Genomic DNA, 21,420 nt, shown 5'->3' with positions numbered 1-21,420 from the left:
TGGGAGGCTGAGATAGAGAGAGAGAGAAAAAGAGAGAGAGTGAGAAGCGCTTTAAATAGTAGACGTGAAGCCTCGGCAGTGCTGAGAGCAGCAGAGAAACTCGGCTCCTCGATCATCGCAGAGAAACGCCTCTGAGCCTCGCTGCCGCGCCGCTGGCACGCCACTTTTATTGCCGTGACCCGGGGCCATTAATCAGCCTGTTGTGGGCCCCTCGGCACGGCTCCTCCCTCTCCCCCAGCGCTCCCATCCCCCCACACAGCTCCCGTGCCCCAGCTCCCCAGAGCCAGTCCGGCTTCAACAACATCCGCATCTGACGGAACTGAGAGCGGTGTGCGTGTGTGGGGGAAAGTGCCTCGGCGGAGCTGCTGCGAGTGTGCTCGGAGCCACGTGTATGCGTTTCTGCAAATTACACAGACATCGTTGAGAAATCACATCACTCGGGTTTCCTGTGTCTCCTGGAGCTACACATGCACCTCGCGCTCCGTCTCTCTCTCTCTCTCTCTCTCTCTCTCACACACACACGCGCGCGCACGCACGCACACACACACACACACAGACTCCTCTTGCACAGAAAGGTCTGCGCCCAATGAGACAGAACACGACGACGGAAAAAAAATAAGCCTCTTATACAGTCGCAGATGTTCAATGACATGCTGCCTTTATGGACGTTTCTGTTCAGCCTACACGTAACCTTCACCACCAACACAGCGACTGTCCTTGGGTATATACACAGCCTCCGTTAACCTCCCTTTTCTAGGAAAATACACAACTCTAAGACTATAAGGAGAGGAAATAATCTGTTGTACTGGTGAGCACAACTAAAAAAAAATAAATAAATAAAATAAAAAAAAGATAAAGCCTGTTATCACCGGGACAGCGTGCCAGCTCTGCGCTGATGACCAAGTGGCTTGCGCGGCCACGGCACCTGTTATTACCATGAAATTAATTGTAGACCTGCGAGGACGAGAGGCCGCACCGGGCCCCAAGGTCAGGATCAAGCAACAGACGGCACACCGCCCGGGATAAGACCCGGGTTTAGGATGCACGGACCCCTGAACTGCACTCAGACCTCGTTGAAACAGCGCATTGGGAGGAAGAGCTCCGTCGGTCAGTGTGCGATCACACACCCACTCAGGTTTTTTGTAGACGCTGTGTGTACTTTAGAGGGAAAAAAGCACACAAAACATTCGCTGACAGATCGTTTTTTCCTGTAAGTGTGTATTAATTACAGCCGTACTGGGGAATAATATATCTACGACGTTTACACTGCATTCCATGTATTTCATTATATACCGGGTGGAGATGATGGACTTCATGTTCTGTAAGAGGCTGTTGCATTGTGAGACTGATGCAGGAGTCATTATATATTTTTATTTTTCTTAACTCATGTGCGCAATGCATCTCCAGCCAGTAAACCGCCGCATTACAGTTAGACTTAATTACACTTTTGCGCTGAAGACTTTCATAATGCCTTTCAACGTTGTAGATCACATCTCGACAGCGCTGAGACGACATGGAGAGAGCAGCAACCTCCTCACTAATGACAAAGCTACACGTTTTAAAGCTGCTGCTGCTGCTGTTGGCCTCAAAGCTGCATTTGAACTAGATCCTGTCCACGCTGCGGTCCAAGCTTCCTGCCGCACCAGAGCCGATCCGGTCACACTAGAACAGGACACGTTCCGGTACACACCAGTAAAGGAAACCGTGTGGAAACCTCGCCCTGCTCCCGATGAATTAAAAAAACATTCGTGTCGACGACACACTTCGAAGTCTACGCACCCGAGGGGCGTCAGGCACATACGTCTCAAATCTCACGGGCTATGAATAATTCCAGTGAGGTCTGAACATAAAAGGAGCTTTTTTGGATTAAAAACCGGATGACTGGGATGATATTCTGGGCAGAAATCCTGCCGCGATGTCCCGTTATAAGTCGAAGGACAGCGAAGGAGAGAGAGCAGCGGAGGAAAGCGCCGTGTGTTGACGCTCATCCCCGCTGCTAAGAATAGTTTGCGCAACAAACAACTCCCGACGGCCGTCCAATCCATCACAGTGGTCGGCAGCGGCAGGCAGGAGGCAGGCAGGAGGCAGGCAGGCGGGGGGAGGTGGAGCGCAGCGGTCGGAGCTGCGTTTATAAACCAGACCGCTGGAGCGGAGCCCCGACTCGCACCATTAAACAGAAAACCACCGGGTGCTTTTTAGCGGAACCTGGTATCGCTCCGTATTCCGCTATCGCGCTCTTGTCGGGGGAAGGAGGGGCGAACAAGGGCAGAAGGATAGACTGATAAAGAGAGGAGGAAGAGGGAGAGAAAACAAAGTCGACTCTCCCTCTTTCCTGTGTTTCCTGTTTCTGACGACAATGACTTGACCTCTCGGTGACCCGTGGTACACTGGGCCTACGCACCGGCACCGCTCATCATTTCCTCCAGGGCTCAGGCCTCCCCGTTTCCCGTGCAACGCGGCGGTTGCGTGCGCAGCGGTGATGTGTGCGTGAGAGGCTGAGCTGGGGGGAGGACGAAGGAGCTGGGGACGTGTTTGTGTTTGTAGCAGCACCAGCGGCTTCCTCTCTCTTCACGGGCTCATAAAGGACCAACTAGAAACGCAGACACGCGTTTAACGGACCCGGGGCATCGATCATTCACAAACACCTCATTGTTTACGATCTGCTTGTTGCCCGCTCAGGTTAATCAGTCTGCACGCTAATATAACGGGAAACCGGGAATGTGGGTCTTGCTGTGTTCACGGGAGTGTAGGCTCCCTCTCGCTCTTTGTCCCTGGAGCCTTGCCAGGCTCTCTGGAGCGCAGAGCTCTGATCAGCTCTAAAAAAATGCAGTGTGACGCAGGATAATCTCCGCAGCGACGGGGGTGGGGGTGGGGGGCATAAACACGGATTAAATGAGGGCGCGCGCGCGCACACACACCATCGCGCCGCTGTGTGTGTGTGTATGTGTGTGCGCCCCCGCAACGAAAGGAATTCTGCACACACCGCCGGTGAACAGAATAGAAATCAGCGGGAACAAATCTTAGAAAACACACAAAGAGCGCGGACCAGAACTACAGCCTGACTACTAAGTACACAGCCTCGGGCCACACTCTCACCAGCATCGACACCACGCAGCATAAAAGCGGAGAGCGCGGGGGAGCACGCGTGCCCAATTTTAATTGTTATTGATTATCAGGCTGACGTGTGCCAAATGGTCCGATTGATCATTTCAGTGTCGACTAGAGAGTGCAATCTATGGGAAGTTGACTGTTTGTCAGTGATGTAACAGAAGCGGGTGAAGAGACGGAGGAGATGGGAGCTGTAGAGACGCTGTTGCCGCTGCCGCCGCTGCTGCTGGAGCGCGGAGCTGGAAGGAGCCAGCGGCGTCTCTTCAGCTGTCACATTATTAGCGACCGAGCTGTAAACAAGAGGCCCCTGCGTCCTCCCGGGCCGCTGCACAGCCGCATGCAAGTCGGTGCACGGTTCAATCCCCCCTCCCCACTCTGCATCACGGCCGTCAACAACGGCGACATTGTGAGGCCCCCCGTGCTGTCACTAGGGCCCGGGCGGCGGCTGCTGAACTGCCTCTATTCATCCCGGGCCAAATGGGGACTAAATGGCCCTTTATGCCACCAAAGGACCCGATTGTAATAGGGATGCGCATGCATGAGTCGGCCCGCGTTTACCGGAGGTTTCTTGACTTTCCTTTGAAATGCTGGCGGTGCTTTCATGTGTTGGATGTTCCTAATGAAAAAGCACATGACGCTATACACTCCCTTACGCACGGCCCCTCCCGCCTTATAGGACGAATAGTCTGTGTAGAGAGGAAGCTTCATTTTTGGTGGTGCGTAAAGACGTAAATTAGGCTGAAGGAGTCCGTTTAAACAGGTGCTGCATCAGTGTGAGGTAAACCCAGCTCCCACGCCTCTGACGCAGCCTAGATTTTAAAAGGTCACACATGAGTGACACACGAGGAGGTGATACTGCCGTGGCCTGGATCCAATATGTTAAAAATAAGACTCATTCTTTACCCGAATGAGCTCGAGGTGCTCACTGATGATCCCCCCGACTCGAGGTCAAACGCTTTATAGCCGACACGAAGTCCGGCGTGCCATCCAAACGGCAGATAACACATTCCTGCTTTGAAGACGGTTGGTGTAATAAACTCCCATCGCCATCAGCCCGCTGCCAAGCGTCTGTGGGATTTCGTCAGTTAGATAGATAGATGCCCGAGGCAGCCGACATCTAAAAACAAACGAGGAGGCCTGATCAAGACCGAGCCTGCAGAGACTCAGAGGAGGGAGGTGAGGCGTGCCATCATTACTCGGCTGCTAAATCAATCTTCCGATAGGCCAGAGAGAGGTCAAAACTAAATACAATCACAGTGGGATTTAAAGCCCCTCTATTCACGGCGCGTCAGGCCACATTGGGTGTAATTATCAGCCAAAACATTTAAGTCCAAATGTGGCTTTTTGGAGACAAGATTATTAGACTTTATGATTAACTTAATGAGTGAAAACTGGACCAGCGCCTAATCAGCAACATGACAATAATTTTAAATGTGACAGACAGGAGAGAGAAATGTGCGGTGTGGCCCCCCGCGCGCCTTCCCGGCCGCCTCCGTGCCGCTGAAACAGCACCGGAGACCGACACGTCTCTGCAGGGAAGTGATCCGTGCGCTCCAGACCTCGTCGAAACAAAAAGCTTTGTGGAGCGCTGAGAGAGCGAGAGGAGGAGGCGAGGGAGGGGGGAGGGGTGGGGGGGCGAGGGAGGGGGGTGGGGGGGCGAGGGAGGGGGAGGGGGGGGACGGCTCTCCCGTTTCATCGCGAGGTCCCGGGAGGCCAGCACGGAGCATAGCTTCAATCAAACCGTGACGTCTCCTCCGGGAGCTGCGCAGCGCCTGGAAAACCGATCTCTCCTCGGCTCTCTGCCGTGCCTCCGCTTTTGTTCACACGCACCTCGCCTCAGCAGCGAGCGCAGCGCCGGCAGCGACGACAGTGTTGTTTTTCTTTTTTTTTTTTTTTCTTTTTTCTATCCAGGCGTGAGCGAGAGAGGGGAAAAAAAACAAGCGCGACGACAATAACACGGAGCTCACGTCTCCGGCTGGAGACAAAACACAACACTTCTTTTGACGAATTGTCCGACACATTAGAACACGCAGAAGTGGTCCGATGATTTTATTGACGTGCCCCCCCCCCCCCCCAATCACACACACACACAAACACGTGGTGCCTATTGATTAGAGAAGCGGACAAACATCAAGTTAATGGGTTTAAAATGGTGGTCGTGATGCCTATACACGCGGCGGACCCCCCCTCCCTCCTCCGGCAGCCACCCCGCGGAGCACCACACTGACACATCCACTGTCACACATCACTCAGCACGACAATATGCCCCAGCAGGCACTGGGGCTGGTGTTACGTTCAGGTGCCCCCCCCCCCCCCCCCCAACATGCACACATCCCTCACAAGTGAATTTCTCCACGTAATGCTGTATAAATGGGATTACGAGGTGTTAAAGCACCCATTCACACGTGAAATCCTCAAACTGATAACATTTGGTAAAGTACGTTGTTGATTTGGATTGATTGACTGCCCGCACGTGGTGAGACGGGGCTGACAGAGGTGAGGGGGGGGGGGGGGGGGGGGGAATCTTTGATTAGTTGAGCCATTTCTAATTAGTAGTAAAGTCTAATGAATTAAATGAGCGCATTTTGTTTGGGGACCGCCTTTGAGCCACACCGTGACACCCAACGCGGACCTGAGCAGTGACATGAGAGGAAGAAGGAAAGAAGAAAAAAAAAAAAAAAGAGTGAGTATGTCAATCTATGTTAAGCAGCCCTCCCCCTCTGTGTTCCAACACCTGGAAAACAGATCAGCCCCGCACTGACATCACAGCGCACAGTGGAAAAATGATGCGCAAAACAGTCCGACGGGGCTACACTATAAATAAACTCGGCCCACACAAAATGTGAAGTATTTGTTTTGCGCTTCCACAACACGCACCGCTTGTGGGGGGGAACAGGCTGTATTACCAAAAGCATCAGGCATGACAGTTTAAAAACCATACTCATTAGGCTCTTTGGCGCAAAGTTTGTGGGTTATTAAGAAGGAGGCCGAGGAGGAACTTGAAGGCATCGCAACCAAAGATTATTGTAATCACGGAGGACGCCTTTTTTTTTTTTTTTTACTGAGAAATTAATAGGATGCGACCAAAAATGGCAACCGAGATGAAGACAAAGAACGAACACATCACAGCAAACAGTCTGATTATTTTCCACCAAAACAAATCTCCATGCGAGGAAACCAGTGGAACAACGTGTTATCTGGACAATTTGGTTAATAATCAGCCACATGGTGTTACGGGTCACCGATCTTAATCCTGAAAATGAAGGATTAAGATCAGGGATGGCTGGTGTTGTTTTGTGTCTACATTTAAAAAAAAAATAAAAAAAAAAAAAAACCCCGACAATGTCACATTTAGCTCGCCGTTATCGCAACAAGCCTCTACATTGTCACATCACGGGCCGAACCTTCATTTGAATACAATTAAGATTTAATTCCGCATCAAATCCCCCCCACCCCTGAAGTGGCCTCCAACCGCCCGCCCCTCCACCAGTAAATCCCCCTGCTCTGCTCCCTCGAAGGGTCCCGACACGATGTCCTGCGCGCACTCTCCGCGTTACGAGCCAATTCTCCGCTGCATACCATCCTGCGCGGATTGGCTGCCGGGGCTGAAGTGGTCTTTTAGTAGCTGCTTCCCTCACTAAGATCGTCAATGAGCTGGAGCCAGCCAATATGAGGCACATCGATCGTCCTAAGAGAGCGTCCCCCTAATTAGTGCCCGTGTGGCTCCAGGACAGGCAGCAAGGCGCGGCGGCACGGGAGGGGAAACTCCCGCGACGGAGACAGCGCGATCCTGCCGAGGAAGGCGTCTCGGGTTAAAAGCCGCTTTGCCGGTCGTGAAACGCAGCCTACGTGGCCCGCAGAGGCGCTTTAAAAGAATCGTTAGGAGAGACGCTTCGGGTTGGAAAACATCCAATACGCCCTTGCAGCACTTATTTCAATTTAACAGCAACTTTGAAAGAAGCGGCTCGTACCGATCGCTGTCGCACACACTGATGCAGGAGGAGCGTGTCTGGAAGAAGTAAAAAAATAAATAAATAAATGTTTTAAGGTTGATTATAGGAGAGGAGAAATGTGTGGATTGGATTATTGCAAAGCGGCTTTAAATTCGTAAAACCTCGCCAAAGCCAGGAGAGCGTAAAAAAAAAAAGTACAGCGACAGTGAGCCGTGGCACTTTTGGAAACTATTTTTTTATATATATTATTAAAGAGTCCGGGCCGGCACTTTCCCCCGACAGAGAGGAGAGCAGCACGTATCGAAGCTGCAGGGGGGAGGGGGCCCTGACTGGCCCGATCCTCCATGCGCGAAGGATTTTCCCCCGCACTGAAAAGACGAGTCTCACAGCGAGCCTGCGTGCGAGAGGGGAAGACAACAAGCTGTAGCGCAAAGTCATATCGGAGAACACCTGCAAGACATGAACAGTGTGTGTGTGTGTGTGTGTGTGTGTGTGTGGGGGGCACGATGCCAGAGCGGTTTCCATCAACTAGACAGGAAGGTGAGCGGTGCAGTCCCGTCTCCCTCCCCCAACACCTTTCCCCAACACCACCTTTGGGACTGATGAGACGACTGATCAACGTCCACTCAGTCCAAACAAAGCCCCCCCCCGACACACACACACACACACACACACACATCCCCCACGAACACACACACACACACACACACACACACCGCGGGGATGCCCTCCAACTGAACTGAACCGTGTATAAACGGAGCAGCGCCGCTCGCTTCCCTTTGGCAGGGCGAGGCTGAATTCCGTAACCTTGTTTAGCGCAGAAGCTCCGTGTGCGCGCACGCACACGCGTACATACACACTCCCACCCTCTCCCGACAGGCACTCACACAGACACACGCGCGCGCGCGCGCACCCACACACACACTTCGTCACTCAACAGAGTGCGAAAAGCCTGAATATTCACCATCGAGGACGGCGCCACTTTCAAGTCCGCTAATCTCTGGGACGTCCTTCTCACCTTGTGTAAAGGCCAAGCTCACGGTCGGATCATTATGAGTGTGTGTGTGTGTGTGTGTGTGTGTGCGTGTGCGTGTGTGCGTTATTTATCAACCACATGCCACTGCCCCGCCGAAACGCACAAAGACCACCCTATGCGCTATTCTTAGAAGTGGCCGATCCTCTCCCAGTCTCTGCGCACAACTACGGCGTTTAGACTTTGCGCTACAAGAAGCCCGTCGTTGGTTTGGAAAAAAAAAAAAAAAAAAAAAAAAAAAAAACACGCCACATGAAAAACACTGGGTCATTTAACAGCGGCTCGGCTGTTATAGCACTATTTACAGAAACCAGAGCGCCGTGCGTTTTCTCACCTCACGCGGGGTATTTCACATCACCACAGACACACGCGAAAAGAAAAAAACATTTGGATTTTGTCACTGCTTGCCTCACCTGGTTAATTGGTGCTAGTTCCAGCCGCCGTCCGTGCGCCTCAACTCACGCCTTTTTCCTGTTTTTCCCCCCTAAGTTAACTAGGAGGACAGCGATCCGTGCGTACGTAGACTGGCCCGGTTACGGTCCTGTCTGCTGGAGACAGACAATCCCGACCACAGGGAAGAAGAAAAAACAAAACAAAAAAACAACTCAAAGTGTCTAACAGGTTATCCACTTGTCACGAAACAAAACAAGTCTTACGAATAAAGCTCTCGGTCCTTATTCTATTGTCTAAAAGGCAACTCTCATCCAGTACCTTTTATTTCAAGCGGACTTTTTTGCCCCTGCGAATGTCACTTGGGTAGCCATAAAGCAACCAAAAAAAGATCCTGCGCGGAGGAAAAACAAACAGGATAGAGGGAAATCCACAAAAGAGGAAAAAAGGTCCTTTAAGTGGGAGACTTGGTGCGCCGTATGGCCCGGGCCCCTGAAGGATACAGGTGGCGAGGTCGGCGGACTCGCGGAGAAATTAATTCAGCTCGGCCGTACCTCGCAGCAGCGCCATGTTGGGTTTCAGCGGAGCACGCCGTCCTCGGAAAAAGCCCCTTTCTCCCGCTCGCCGTCACTCCATGTCCTCTCACGCGGCGGAATCCGTTTCTCGGAAGGTTTGCTGAAGGTTATTCCGTGTCGCTTCCCGTCCCGCGTTTTCTTCGACGAGCGCGGAGAGAGAGGGAGAGAGAGAGCGAGAGAGAGAGACAGCCCCGGTTCGCACCGAGGACGCACGGAGCCGTACGGGGAGTGCCGCACAGAATGGATGAACGCTGCCGAGACCGAGCGACTCGCTCCACTCCCACTCGCGCAGACTCTACCCAGAAGGCCAGTCGGGAGACCGCAATTACCATAAGCCTCCAGCGCACGGCACTGGCTGCGCGCGCACGCACACACAGCGGCGAGACACACACACACGAACACGGGGAAGCGCACACACACACACACACACACACACACACAGCGGAGACACACACACGAACACGGGGAAGCACACACACACAGGCTCCGCTGAAAGTCCAAAACAGGAATAGGCGAGGTTTTTAACAGCAGAAATACGGCAGGAAACATAGAAGAAGAGACACTAGATCGTAAAAAATAATGATAACGGGGCGAATGCTATGCGGACGATGGTAAAAACGGAGTTAAATGTTATAAAACTGAAGGTAAAAGTGCGCAAATGGAGCCTGATCTCAAGTTTAATTTACGTTGAGGGAGACAAAGAAACGCACATCTTTCCGCTGAAGACAGTTGTGTCTGATATAAACACGACGCACAGTGGGATGGAGGACGGTCATAATACACACTGTGACCCACCGGGTGTCCGTCTAATGAACAATGCATACTGCTGACCGCTCGTCATGTATTATATAGGCCATCATACGACGCTTTGTCGTAGACATACACAAAACATACACTATCAATACATCCAATTAAAGGGTCAGTTTAGTTTGTTGTTTTTTTTTTCTTCCCCCATACCAACCAGATATATGCTGAAAAGGTAAATCTGCGAAGCACGAGGCTACAGAGGGGGGGGGGGGGAAGAGAGTGGGAGAGGCAGCTCAAGGCTGGGGCACATCTGTTAAGGCTCCCATGTCAAGTGAAGGAGGAGGAGGAGGAGGCTATGAATATCAAGCCTGAGGTGTATGTGTGCATCATGTGCCTGCGTGTGTAGGGGGGAGAGAGAGAGAGAGAGAGGGGCCAGCAGACAGACAGACAGACAGACAGAAGCAGAGTAGGAGTAGGAAAAGAGAGGGGGACTTGGACGTGGAAGGTCTGGCTGCGTCTGCCACAGCTGTCGGAAAGTGGGAGTCAGAGCAGACGGTCATACACAAACAAACACAAAGCACTCCATATGGACGCATTGAAGAGCTCATCTCTAAGGGCAAACTGTCCAAAAGTTTGGAGACGGGTTCACCAAGGGGAAGAGCAGATGAAAGGGGAAGAGCGCTGGTGAGATGAGAAGGAGGCTGGGTGTATTCACGGATGGCCACGAAAGAAAAACTCCAGGGTCTCTCTCTCTCTCTGGATGAAAGTCCCCGCGTCTGAGTTCCACGGACGAGTAGTCTGAATTTCAATTAAATCCGGGGCGAATTTCAAGGCACCTCTGCTCTTACCGGCCCCCCCCCCACCACCTCTCATAGCTGGGAGTCGCCCACTATGACCACAGCTGCTAAGCCACAAGGCAGCTGTGCGTCAGACCACACTGAGCTGTCCACGTCTGAGACCACTGTCAACGCGTGAAAAGGTCAGAGCAGAAGCAGAAGTGGCTTGCGTGCAGGTTAATGTCGCGTTATCGGCCGGTTTGACAGTCGTTATTAGTTATCACGTTGTGGATTAGATGCAACAGAAAGTCGTCTTCTTCATTTTCACTGTCACGCAGCCCTGAACCAGCCTCGGGTCATTTTTATCCAGAGGTTCTTCCCCGGAAGGCCAGCACTTCCAGATTTCGTCCACTCACAAGGCTCATTTTAGAGAGAGACAAGTGAGCTTAATGTGGCTGGAGGGGCCAAGAGGAAGAGAAAGAGATGCTTCATTGGAAATGAGCAGTGTTTCCACCGCAAGAGCCGTCCCCAGAGACTCAGGGCCTTCAGAGTATGTCAGTGCGTTTCCACAGCAGGGACCGGGGTCTGCTCAGGGTTAGTACTTTCCAAAAGTACAGGAACTTTGGCGGCTTTTTTGTTGTTTTTTGTTTTCTCATTCCGCTTCAACACGTCAACATGGTGATGCAGAAGAAAACAGAGGACAGACAGACCCAAGACAAAGTTACTGCCCAGTTTTTGCACAAAAATGAGTAAAAAATAGCATCAGTAACATAAGTGTTGGGGATAGACTGATTATTGATCATTATTAATATAGTCGTCAAGTAAATGTTGTGGAGTGGAGGCATAAAGTCAGAAAATGGAAATACCAAAGCACCTTAAAGTTGTACTTAAGTAGAGTACGTTATAGTTAGTTACATTACGGGTTACTGCAAATGTCGCCACTTTTTGACACACAGGCTCCAAATGTAAGACATGTTCACCTCGGTTACTAATAGTCGGTATCAACCCTTCAGCGCGCCTCACTTTTGCTGCTCCTTCGGTCGTGGTTGAAATGCAGACGAGAGCAGGCTGAGGGAGCCTCTTAGTTCCTTGAAAAGTAGTTCCTGGTACTAAAAAGTTCAGAGAGGAAACACGGCTCCAGTCAGTGATTCAAGTCCCTTTCAGGGGGCTGACAGCACAGGCAGCGGAACACACAGGCCGCTCAGTGCACTTTGTCTTTAGGCTCGGGGGGGGGAGGGCGGGTGACAGTGTGACAGGAGACATTTTGATGTGAGCGGCTGCACCCACAAGAAACACGCTCAAAAAAACACCCCGAATTCGCCTGAAACAGAAACACAGTCAGACACCTTCTGTGTGTTGGTTTTGCCGTGTTCTCCCCCCACCACAACGCCTATGAATCTTAAAGGAGAATCGACTTCTTCTTCTTCTTTTTTTTTTTTTTTTTAGGTTGTTTATCACATTTGTAAAAACGCGTCCCCATCTGCTTCAGGTGTTTAGGAGAACACTGCAACGCTGTTTTGCTGTGAAGCTCCAGAAATGTTTTGTGGACTACAAAACTTCACCGGACTTTCCATCGGCGCGCATGGTGGGGGGAGTACATAATAACTTATCCTTTAAGGGTATGTGATAAAAGAAAAGCATTAAGTGGCTCGGGACATATCAATATTTAGGTACTTTTTAGTCCAATAAAATGTATTTGGGGAACAAACTCTCCACACGGTGTATTCTTTAGATGCACAAGGAAGCAAAACCTATTTCCACGCTTCATGTGGTCACGCAGAGCTGCTCTTGCCCTACCTGCATACCTGCGCTCTGCAGTGAAAACAGCGCAGTGTTTGGTTTTGCTAACACATCCTATTGTCTGTAGAAACATGCAAACATGCATTTCCCCGGGAAGTACACCACCATCTTTTAGCCTTGGCAATGGGAGTGTCACTCTTCGCACAGTTTGCCACATTGCACCATATGTCCCATTCACTCTCTCTGCCCAGATTTCTGCCAGGTGAGATCCAACCTGGCAACCCCTACTGCTCACTTCGCAAGCCCTCCCCTCGTGTGATGTCGGTGAACATACAGGGCAGTGTGTGGCGCTTTCAGAGCTGTCAGCAGGGAGGCTGAGTCGGGGAGATGCTCTCTTCTTAGCCACAATTTAATATTAACTGGAAAGTCAGCAAGAGGTCAGGCAGGAAAACGCAGAAATCTCCCGCGGCACCCAGGTCTGAGGCAGATGACGTCACACATTAATAATCACGCTGAAAGGTCAGATGGGTGTTGGGAGCCCACACAGCCCACAGGACTGGGTCTTCCTCTCCCCGCAGCTCTGACTCACAGGGTGTAAAAAGGCAAACAGCTCCCCTCCATCGCTCACAGGAAAACTGGATTAAGATGAATGTTGCTCAGAGTAAGCGCAGAGCAGACGACGTTTCCGACGCTCCGAACAAAAAAGCACACAGCTGAAGACAGAGAGAAAGGCACCTATACCGAGAGTCTAAGGGAGACACGAAAACAGGGCTGCAGAGTGGGCGCAGGCCCTTTTATGGCTGCACTTTTACGACTGTGTGTGAACTTTGTGGTTTGAGGAGCCAGTCTGAGAACAGCGTGTGCCTTTGAAAAGGCTCCTGTTGGATAACGGCGACAGAAAAGCGCTCAAATCTGCGATCCGTCCTCTAGCTGTCAGGGATGCAGGCAGAGGTGTGTGTCTTGTATAAACCAAAACAGACACACACACACACACACACACATGCGTGCGCCGGAGCAGCACTCTGGGAGGTCACGGTGATTCAGCCATCTGCTGTTGCAATCAGACACTGAAGCGGTGACCCGACACACACACGCACGCACGCACGCACGCACACACACACACACACACACACGTGCGCGTGGCAAGTTCAAATGTGCGCACGATCAACCTAATACACACTTGCTTTCCTCAAAACGCACACACTTACAGAGCGCTGGCTTCCAACACAGACGTGAGCACGACGTTGCGTTCCCGCACAAACACACACACACACACAAACACACTCGCGCACGGGCACTCTCAGCCCAGCCGGCTCAGATTGCAGGAAGCTCTTTGCACGCAGCTCAGTCCACAGCAGCCGGTACTAATCAGCACAATCCACCTGCAGATCGTTATGGATCGCTTACTGTCTGCAGCTCACGCGGCCACAAACACACACACACGCACACACACACTTTCACGAAAACTCGCAAGCACAATCGATAGATCTATACTTGAACACACTTAGAGAGTCTCCTCGTGATGCTGAGCATGGCTCACGTCAGTTTGAAAATCACCCACAGCTCCAGTAATGTGTTTATGATGACTCACTGTGTGTTTATGACAGACTTCACATTGAGTGTATCAACTGTTCCCAATCCATTTTCTGATCTGAAATCAATCTAGGTTCGTGTCAGCACTTGGAAATGTTCTCGGACGGGCTACTGGAATATCTACACAGCACCGTTTTTTGTTTTTTTTCTTCACCCACGCGCACGCTGTCGCACGCGCGGGGCACGCACATCCGTGCAACCCCCCCACCGGTGTTGTAGGGCTAACCGGTTCCCCACAGGCGCGCCACGCTGCGTTAGCGCGGCCTCACCGGGGATAATTACAGCCTGGTGCGGCAGGGCGAGCGTGGCTCCGAGCCAAACACTGCTGCTCTGCTCTGCTCGGAGAGGGAGAGGGAGAGACACAGACAGAGAGAGAGAGAGAGAGAGAGAGAGAGAGAGAGAGAGAGAGAGAGAGAGAGAGAGAGAGAGAGAGAGATTATTGGAGCAGTGAGAGACGTGGACCTATAGATTAAGTCCTAATCAATAGGCTGCTAAATTCATCGATGCGATCAATCAGTGGCCCCGTGACATAAAATAACGAGTGCGATCAGTCACTCTCGTCTTATTCCGACCTTGGGGATCACAAAACGGCGATCCCCCCCCTCCTTTCCCCCAAACCGCGGGCGGAAAGGTTGAGCAGCAGTCGCGTCGTTGTTTTTTTTCTTTAGAGAATAAAGATTAAAACCTTCAAACGAACCTTATCTGAGAGGAAGGAGAAGCGGCGGCGGCTCTCAGCGCAGCACAAGAAAGATCCCCCCCTCCTCCCTCCCTCCCTTCTCCCTCCTCCCCTCCTCCTCCTCCTCCTCCTCCTCCCCTCCTTCTCTCTCGTCTGTCGGCCTCTGTCGAGTTCCGCTCATAACCTCGCCACCCACCCTCCCAGTTCCCCGCCTCTCCCTGCTTTCCGCTGCTGGCGGGGAGCGCACACACACACACACACTTACACACATACACACGCTTACACACACAGAGAGAGAGAGCGAGGGAGACGCACACACTCCTCTTTATAGCTCTCTCGCTCCGACACGCACCCACAAGCATGCACGGCCTTGCGCGCGCGCGCACGCACACACACAGAGGCGAACGCATACACACAAACACAGAGGCGCACGCACACACACACACACATAGAGGCGCACACACACACACACACAGAGGCGCACACACACACACGCAGATGACACACAGGCAGGCAGGCAGCGTCAATAAAAAGCCCAGCGCTGTGAGAGGCCGCCGGCACTCCACTCCCCCCTCCTGCCACTGCGATTAGCGGAGGCTGGCTGGCTGGGGAGAGGCGCCCCTCTGTTATCTGGGGCGGTGGCAGCCTGTGTGTGTGTTGAGAGAGTGAGAGAGCGAGCGAGAGAGAGAGAGAGAGAGAAAGAGAGAGAGAAGGGAGAGGGAAAGATTAATTTAACTCTTTCGGGGCCGGATCGCAGCGCTCGGAGCTCCGCTGGCTGCTGCACTCCGCTCAGGCAGCAGCAGCAGCAGCACAGAGGAGCTGCTATTAGAGAGGATGGAGGGAGGCAGAGAGGAACAATAAAACACGCGCGTCTCCACAGATACATGTAAGCAGGGGCACCGCCGCGGAGGTCGTTTCCTCGCTGATATTTCAGGGAATCTGAGGGGGTTATTCAACAATTACACGCAGGCTGTTCCGAGTACTGATTATCAAGGCTGGAGATTCTGATCATTTTCAGACTGAATATTAATATTGGTGGGAGAAGGATTTAGTATTCTCCACCAGAGCGACAGCGTGGAGAGTGTTGGAGAGAACATTCACAAAAGAGTTGAAATGATTAATCAGTCAATGAATTAAGAACACGTGTGACGTAATCATGTTTATTTTTGATATTGGACACATCAGAGGTTTTGGTGTTTTTCTATATGTCCTTGGCTTGTTGGACTGTTGGTTGGGCAAAATCACGCGAAAATCATTCATCAGATTAATTAAGAGTGAAAATATAATTCAACAGTTACACTGACACATGGAATTAGGAATTTTGGTGGTGGTTTAAATGCTCCCCCCTAAAATTGTGGTTTCTGACCAGCTGAAAATGTTTTCGGTGGACAGGGAGCTTTTTTGGAGAGGGGGGGGGGGGGTTCGACTCTTGAGTTCAATATTTGTAAGTGGTGCTAAATGTAATGTAATGGCTGTGTCTAATAAAAAGGCACAAATCGGCACTGGGGAAAATATTTAATGAAAAGCAGCCCGAGTGACTTTTTGATTGGAACATTTAAATAAACGGTTAAATTTGTCTCATTTGAGGCTTTTGCCATACTGGGACATACACTCAAGTAAAAAAAATAAATAAATAAAAATATATATAACACCTCACCACGTATTGATGAGATTGAGAAATCCAAATGATGATTTTTTTTTCTCATTACATTTACTGCACATCATGTTAGTCAGATAACCTTGAAACCAATTACATTACTTCCCCTCATTAGCATTGAAAGCTCTTGTAAACCACAACATTATTACCACTCTAATTGACTACAACATGTGAAGGCGTTTTTTTTTTTTTTTTTTTTTTAAATTCCTCAAAATGCAGCTGCTGCACCATTGAGGAGCTTTAATCAGCTCTGCTCTGTGCCAGTGATCACAGACTCAAGGCCAGTGTCAAGAGGAGAGTCTCTTCATTTAAGGCCATTATTAAAATCCAGGTTCCAACTTCACATTTTCAGGTTGTTGCTTCCATTTAAGTCACGTCAGCATGCGTTTTTATGTATTTTTATATTTCTTTGTCCATGAACTGAGTTTCTGTGCTTGCCCGTGCGCTGTGAACGGGGGGTCGAAACAGGATTTATCGTTTAACGCAGTTCCCCTTTGTCGTATTTGTGTTGCGATTGCACGTACCCACTCACTTACCGGCAGGATTAACCTGTGTGGGAGGCCCCTGGGCAAAAATTTGCTAATGAGCCCCTGTTGTCTTGAAACTTTAGCTTGACACAGGCCCCCCCCCCCCTCCTCTACAATTACCAAGAACTGTGGTGAGTAACACATGGTGAACACAGAGCCTTTGGAGCCAGGGTATTAGTCCTCTGGGAAATAGAAAGTGGCTATATCTGGGTTTTCTGCACTGTAAGTGAGGTAAAGAAAGAAGAAAAAGTCAATAGAATGAAATGCTTCTCTTACAGTCAACATATCTCATGGGAAGCACCGAAAAACAGCAAGACATGCAGTGTTTGTCTGCATATCCACAGTCTGATATCCAGCTGTTGCACTGGGTGACATTTTTCTTCATTACAGCGAACATGACCACTGTAGTTAACTTGAGTCAGCCCCAAACACACAGCGTCCTGCTGACATCAATACTCAGTAGGGCCCCAAATGTTTATTAATCCACAACTGAAGATAATCAACCAACAAATCCAAAATATACTCCTGTTAAGTTTTGTAAAAAAAAAAAAGAAAAACCCTAATATTTAAATATTGTCAGCTATGGGTATAGTTGAAACTGCAGGCCGATAAATGGAGCTGGAAATATGAAGACAGATTGCTTTTTACCGACCTAAAGAGCCAAGCGTGTTGTCAGCGGTCTGGGCGGTGTACAGGCGGTACAGAAATGTGAAATATTGGTTATATTATCAGTTCAGACCATGAGAAACAGGGAATTTTTTGTTACCCGCTGGATACAAATCCATATCATACATCCCTGCTAAAAACAAATCATTGAGCCTCTTATAAAAATAAAACCAGGCATATATTTGGGACCTGTTCTTAGATATAAATGTGTTCAGTCGGAACAAATGGGCTCATTGGGCTGAGTGCCACAGACAGGGTGAAGGGAAGTTTGAAGCTCCTGAGAGGTGGAATAACACAGTTTTAGTTTTGGTCTCTCATGGGATTTATTGATGTTAAGCTGAAGTTTTTTGCATGTGCTAAAATGGTCGTCTTTTCTTTGTCTGTATGGGGAGCAAAAAGAGGGGAAGTTCTGCACATTCATAAAATCATATATGGCAGCCCTGTAAAGCTCTGCTTCAACGCCAACGGCCCGGAGCAAAAGTAGCTCATTAAAACATTAGACGTAAAGGCCTACACAACAATTTGGGGGTCAATTATTTATACTTTGAAGACGTCACTCACGCAGGCTGTAATCTCCCCCACTAACCTTCTCCAGCAGCCTCATATTTATTGTAAGTGAGCGGAGTTTAGGAGGGGCTCTACCCGCCACCACATCCGCATCCGTACAGTAAACACTGCCGGGGCTCTAATAAACAGCAGCCGCCGCTCCCGGTGGAAGCTGCTGCGCAGAGGAGCGACAAACAGCCTTCAGGCCCGCTGCTCGCTCTCGCTCTCGCTCCGAGGTGTCACAGCTCTCGCTTGTTTTTTTCTCTTTCTTTTTTTTTTTTTTTTTTCCCTCCAGCGTCTGTGCTGCCGCTGTCGCCTCTCTCTTCCTCCCCCTCTCTCTGTTTCTGTGCGTCACAGCTAGGTCATGGCCGAACTCCAACAATGGCTCCGGTTTCTCGAGCCACTCGCACGCGCGGGAACAGGCGCGCGCGCGCGCACACACACACACACACACACTCACACACACACACACACACTCGCAGCCACCAGGAGCACACAAACACAGATCTGACAAATGATAGGGTGGCGAGGCGAGGCGAGGCGAGCTAATAGTAGGCAGTGCGCCTGCCGACATGCCCGTGGGCCGCGGGTGTTAAATTGTATCCAATTACGGCGCATGCGACGATATGAGGGGGGAATAATAATTCGTCTTGCGTGACAGGGAGATTCGCTTATTTCCAGGGCTCTTTGTGTGCAGGGGGTGCGGTGAGGGGCTTGTCTGCGGGAGAGCCGTGGAGGTGTGCGGAGGTCTGCCTTTTTCTGGAGGACATGGCGCGCATGTTCCATTAATCAAAATCCAGTTAACCAGATTTGGAGACATGGCAGGGGCCAGCAGAGTCCGACCAATAATTAATATCCATTATTTAAGCAGCCCAGGTCTAAGAGACGTCTTAACGCGCACACGCACACACACATATAAACGGACACACTTCAGCTGCGTAAGGGATCGCATCAATGCGAAAATGAAATAAACACGCCCAGTCTCAGCTTTGTTATGAAATGTCTCTCCTGCTCATTTATTTGATGGAGTGCACAGTCAAGTAAAACCAGCAACAGTGCCAAAAGAGGGGCATGGGCACAGTGCAAGTGTGTGTGTGTGTGTGTGTGTGTGTGTAATACAGTGGTGGGGCTCTGTGAACTGAAAAGTTGCACTCTGGTGTCACTGACGCCCAGCAGAAAAGTTCAACAACTCAAGGGTAAAAAGGGTCAAGTGTGGGTTCATTAGTTCAACTTGTCAGAGAGGCGGCTGACAGCTGGCAGCGCGGCACCAACAGTGATGAAACCACCCAGATATGGGAAAAACCGAAGGGGCTGAGGTTGAATATGAAGTGACTCTATTATCCTGCCAATCACACCTCAGCTATGTCCCCTCAGCACCAACGGCAATGGCCATGAAATGATGAACCACCAAAGGCTGTTGCTATGCCGTGGGTGTCGAGTGTGTGCCATCTTTTCCAACCTGTTTTGACAGGAACCTTAGAAAAGAGTGTGTGTGTGTGTGTGTGTGTGTGTGTGAGTGAGTGTGCGGGAGTATGTTTGACTAATACATTGTCGTTTAGTTATTCATAAGGCTCTATACACTCGACCGTCATGTGAGACCAGCAGGTTTGGACAGAGAGGAGCATTTTCTTCATATCCCAGTTCAAGGCACGTACAAAAATATAGTGTACTCCTAAAAATATACAGTACATTGATCTGTTATAAATACAAAAACATACACGCATAGTGTTTTATAAAAAAAAAAATACAAAAACAGTTTTCTCAAAGGAATGCGTTGCGAAAGTCGCAACAACAGTAATACCATATGCAAAGAGAAAAACAAATACTGTCTGAGGGAGGAGATTCACTGCAAGAGACACTCATGAGCTGGAACTCCACTTGCCCTGCCTAGTCATCTTCGCTGTTTCTAAAACCCCCTCCTGTATTTCCGCCCTATCCCACATCCCCCATCAGAAACTCACCGTTCAGTACCCAGATCAATCTCAGCATGGATGTAAAAGCTTTCACATCTAACACACCGGGTGCGTTTTAAAAAGCCTGCTCTTCACCTCGTCCCCTGCAGAGAAGTGAAAAAGGTAATTGCTGCGAATGCTAAACTAACACCTTGTTATGATTGTCTTTCAACCGTGCTTTATGTTGTTCTTTCTTGCTCCTTTCATTTTTGCGGTTTGCCAAAAAACGCTGCAGAACGCAGGAAACAACAAGACAGTGCAGAGAGGGAAATAATTTTAAGACCTTCGGGATGCAGCAGATGCCTTTAACATTAGGAGGGTCTTCAGATCTGCTCTTTTCTTGCTCCTCTCTGATGGCGGCATTGCAGGGAGCTGCAGCTCTTCTCACTGTGTGCGTGTGTGTGTGTGTGTGTGTGTGTGTGTCTTTAGGATATTAAATAGTAAAGGATGGGGATTAATAATGGAACCTGACAGCTCATCTCCGGCTTCTATCTGCCTGACTGTCCCCCCAATCTTCCCTTCCATTCCCTCCCTACCTCCTGTTACTCCTCAGTTTCTAATCCGCTGCGTTTCTCCCTGGCTCTGACCCTCCTTTGTTTTCCTTTCCTTCAGCTCGTTTGTCGCTCCCTCTCTTTCCCTGTCTCTCCTTCTCTCCAGCGCTCTCTCAGGGCCCTCTGTCTTTCAGGGTCATGTCAGGGGAGTAGAAGAGTACGTTGGTGTCATCGTCGTCGTCATCGCTGAGGTCGACCAGGTCAGCCTGGGTGTAGCGCACCGCCCCGGGGTGGTACTCTCCGATCCGAGTCCTGTCACACAGCCGCGACTGCAGAGCCAGCTAGAAAACAGACACAAGCGCAGAAATTAAGACAGCTAAATTAGAAAATCTTTTTTTCACTCTGTTCTGGCCATCCATTCACACCAAGCTGGGGTTTTACACACTTGAAACCAGTGTGTTTAGCTGATAAATGTGAAAACGCTGGGTTAGGACTAAATACTAGAGGCGAGAGCGACTGCCAATCATTGTGTACAGAACCTCCAAATAACACCTTTCTCAACGCAATTCAAAACTCAAAAATCGCAGCTGGCAACCTCTAGAAGCTGAGAAACATTTAACTTAATGCTAATGTCCTCCGACACGCGGGAGCAACAACCTGCGCGCAACCAATCACCAATGCTTGTTTTGATTCCCTCGGGCAAATGAAGCAAAGCTATTTTCATTTTCTACTCCACTCAACTGCATAAAAGAACCAGAATGGTGAAGAGCTGATCGTTGCGTTCAGTGGCATCCCCACTCTATATAATATAACTTTAGGGAACTACAACAACACATCATCTGAACTTGAGCTACTTTGTTGTACAGAAGTATAGTGGAAAAAACAGCTTAGAAAGTGTAGAGCTACGAAAATGAGTCATTTTACTGATTAACCCATTAAAAGAAAATTAAGTGCCAACTATTTTGATGATCAATTAACAATTTCCATCAT

At 50.0% G+C, this 21,420-nt stretch overlaps 2 protein-coding genes across 5 annotated transcripts in view; both read right to left on the bottom strand.

Annotated features, from left to right (window-relative positions):
- Positions 1-14,675, bottom strand: part of bcor (BCL6 corepressor) — a 40,040-nt gene extending 25,365 nt beyond the window's left edge. For 2 of the 3 annotated variants that reach the window (XM_030428020.1, XM_030428022.1), the window contains exon 1: positions 8,508-9,377. The gene's annotated coding sequence lies outside the window, so the exon portion shown is untranslated. Of the gene's footprint in view, positions 1-8,507; positions 9,378-14,612 lie in introns of those variants that run through there. The other variant, XM_030428021.1, reaches the window with a different exon arrangement.
- Positions 14,676-18,975: 4,300 nt separating this feature from the next.
- The window catches only part of LOC115588632 (cyclic AMP receptor-like protein A), a 51,900-nt gene continuing 49,455 nt past the window's right edge, over positions 18,976-21,420 (bottom strand). For both annotated transcript variants that reach the window (XM_030429341.1, XM_030429342.1), the window contains one exon: positions 18,976-20,771. In XM_030429341.1, coding sequence (XP_030285201.1) covers positions 20,604-20,771 — 168 coding nt within the window. In that variant the 3' untranslated portion in view covers positions 18,976-20,603. The remainder of the gene's footprint in view (positions 20,772-21,420) is intronic.

This window comes from Sparus aurata, chromosome 9 (assembly GCF_900880675.1).
Source record: "Sparus aurata chromosome 9, fSpaAur1.1, whole genome shotgun sequence".
NCBI lineage: Eukaryota > Metazoa > Chordata > Actinopteri > Spariformes > Sparidae > Sparus > Sparus aurata.
Note: the sequence above shows the minus strand (reverse complement) of the source record. Positions and strands in the feature narration are given on the sequence as shown.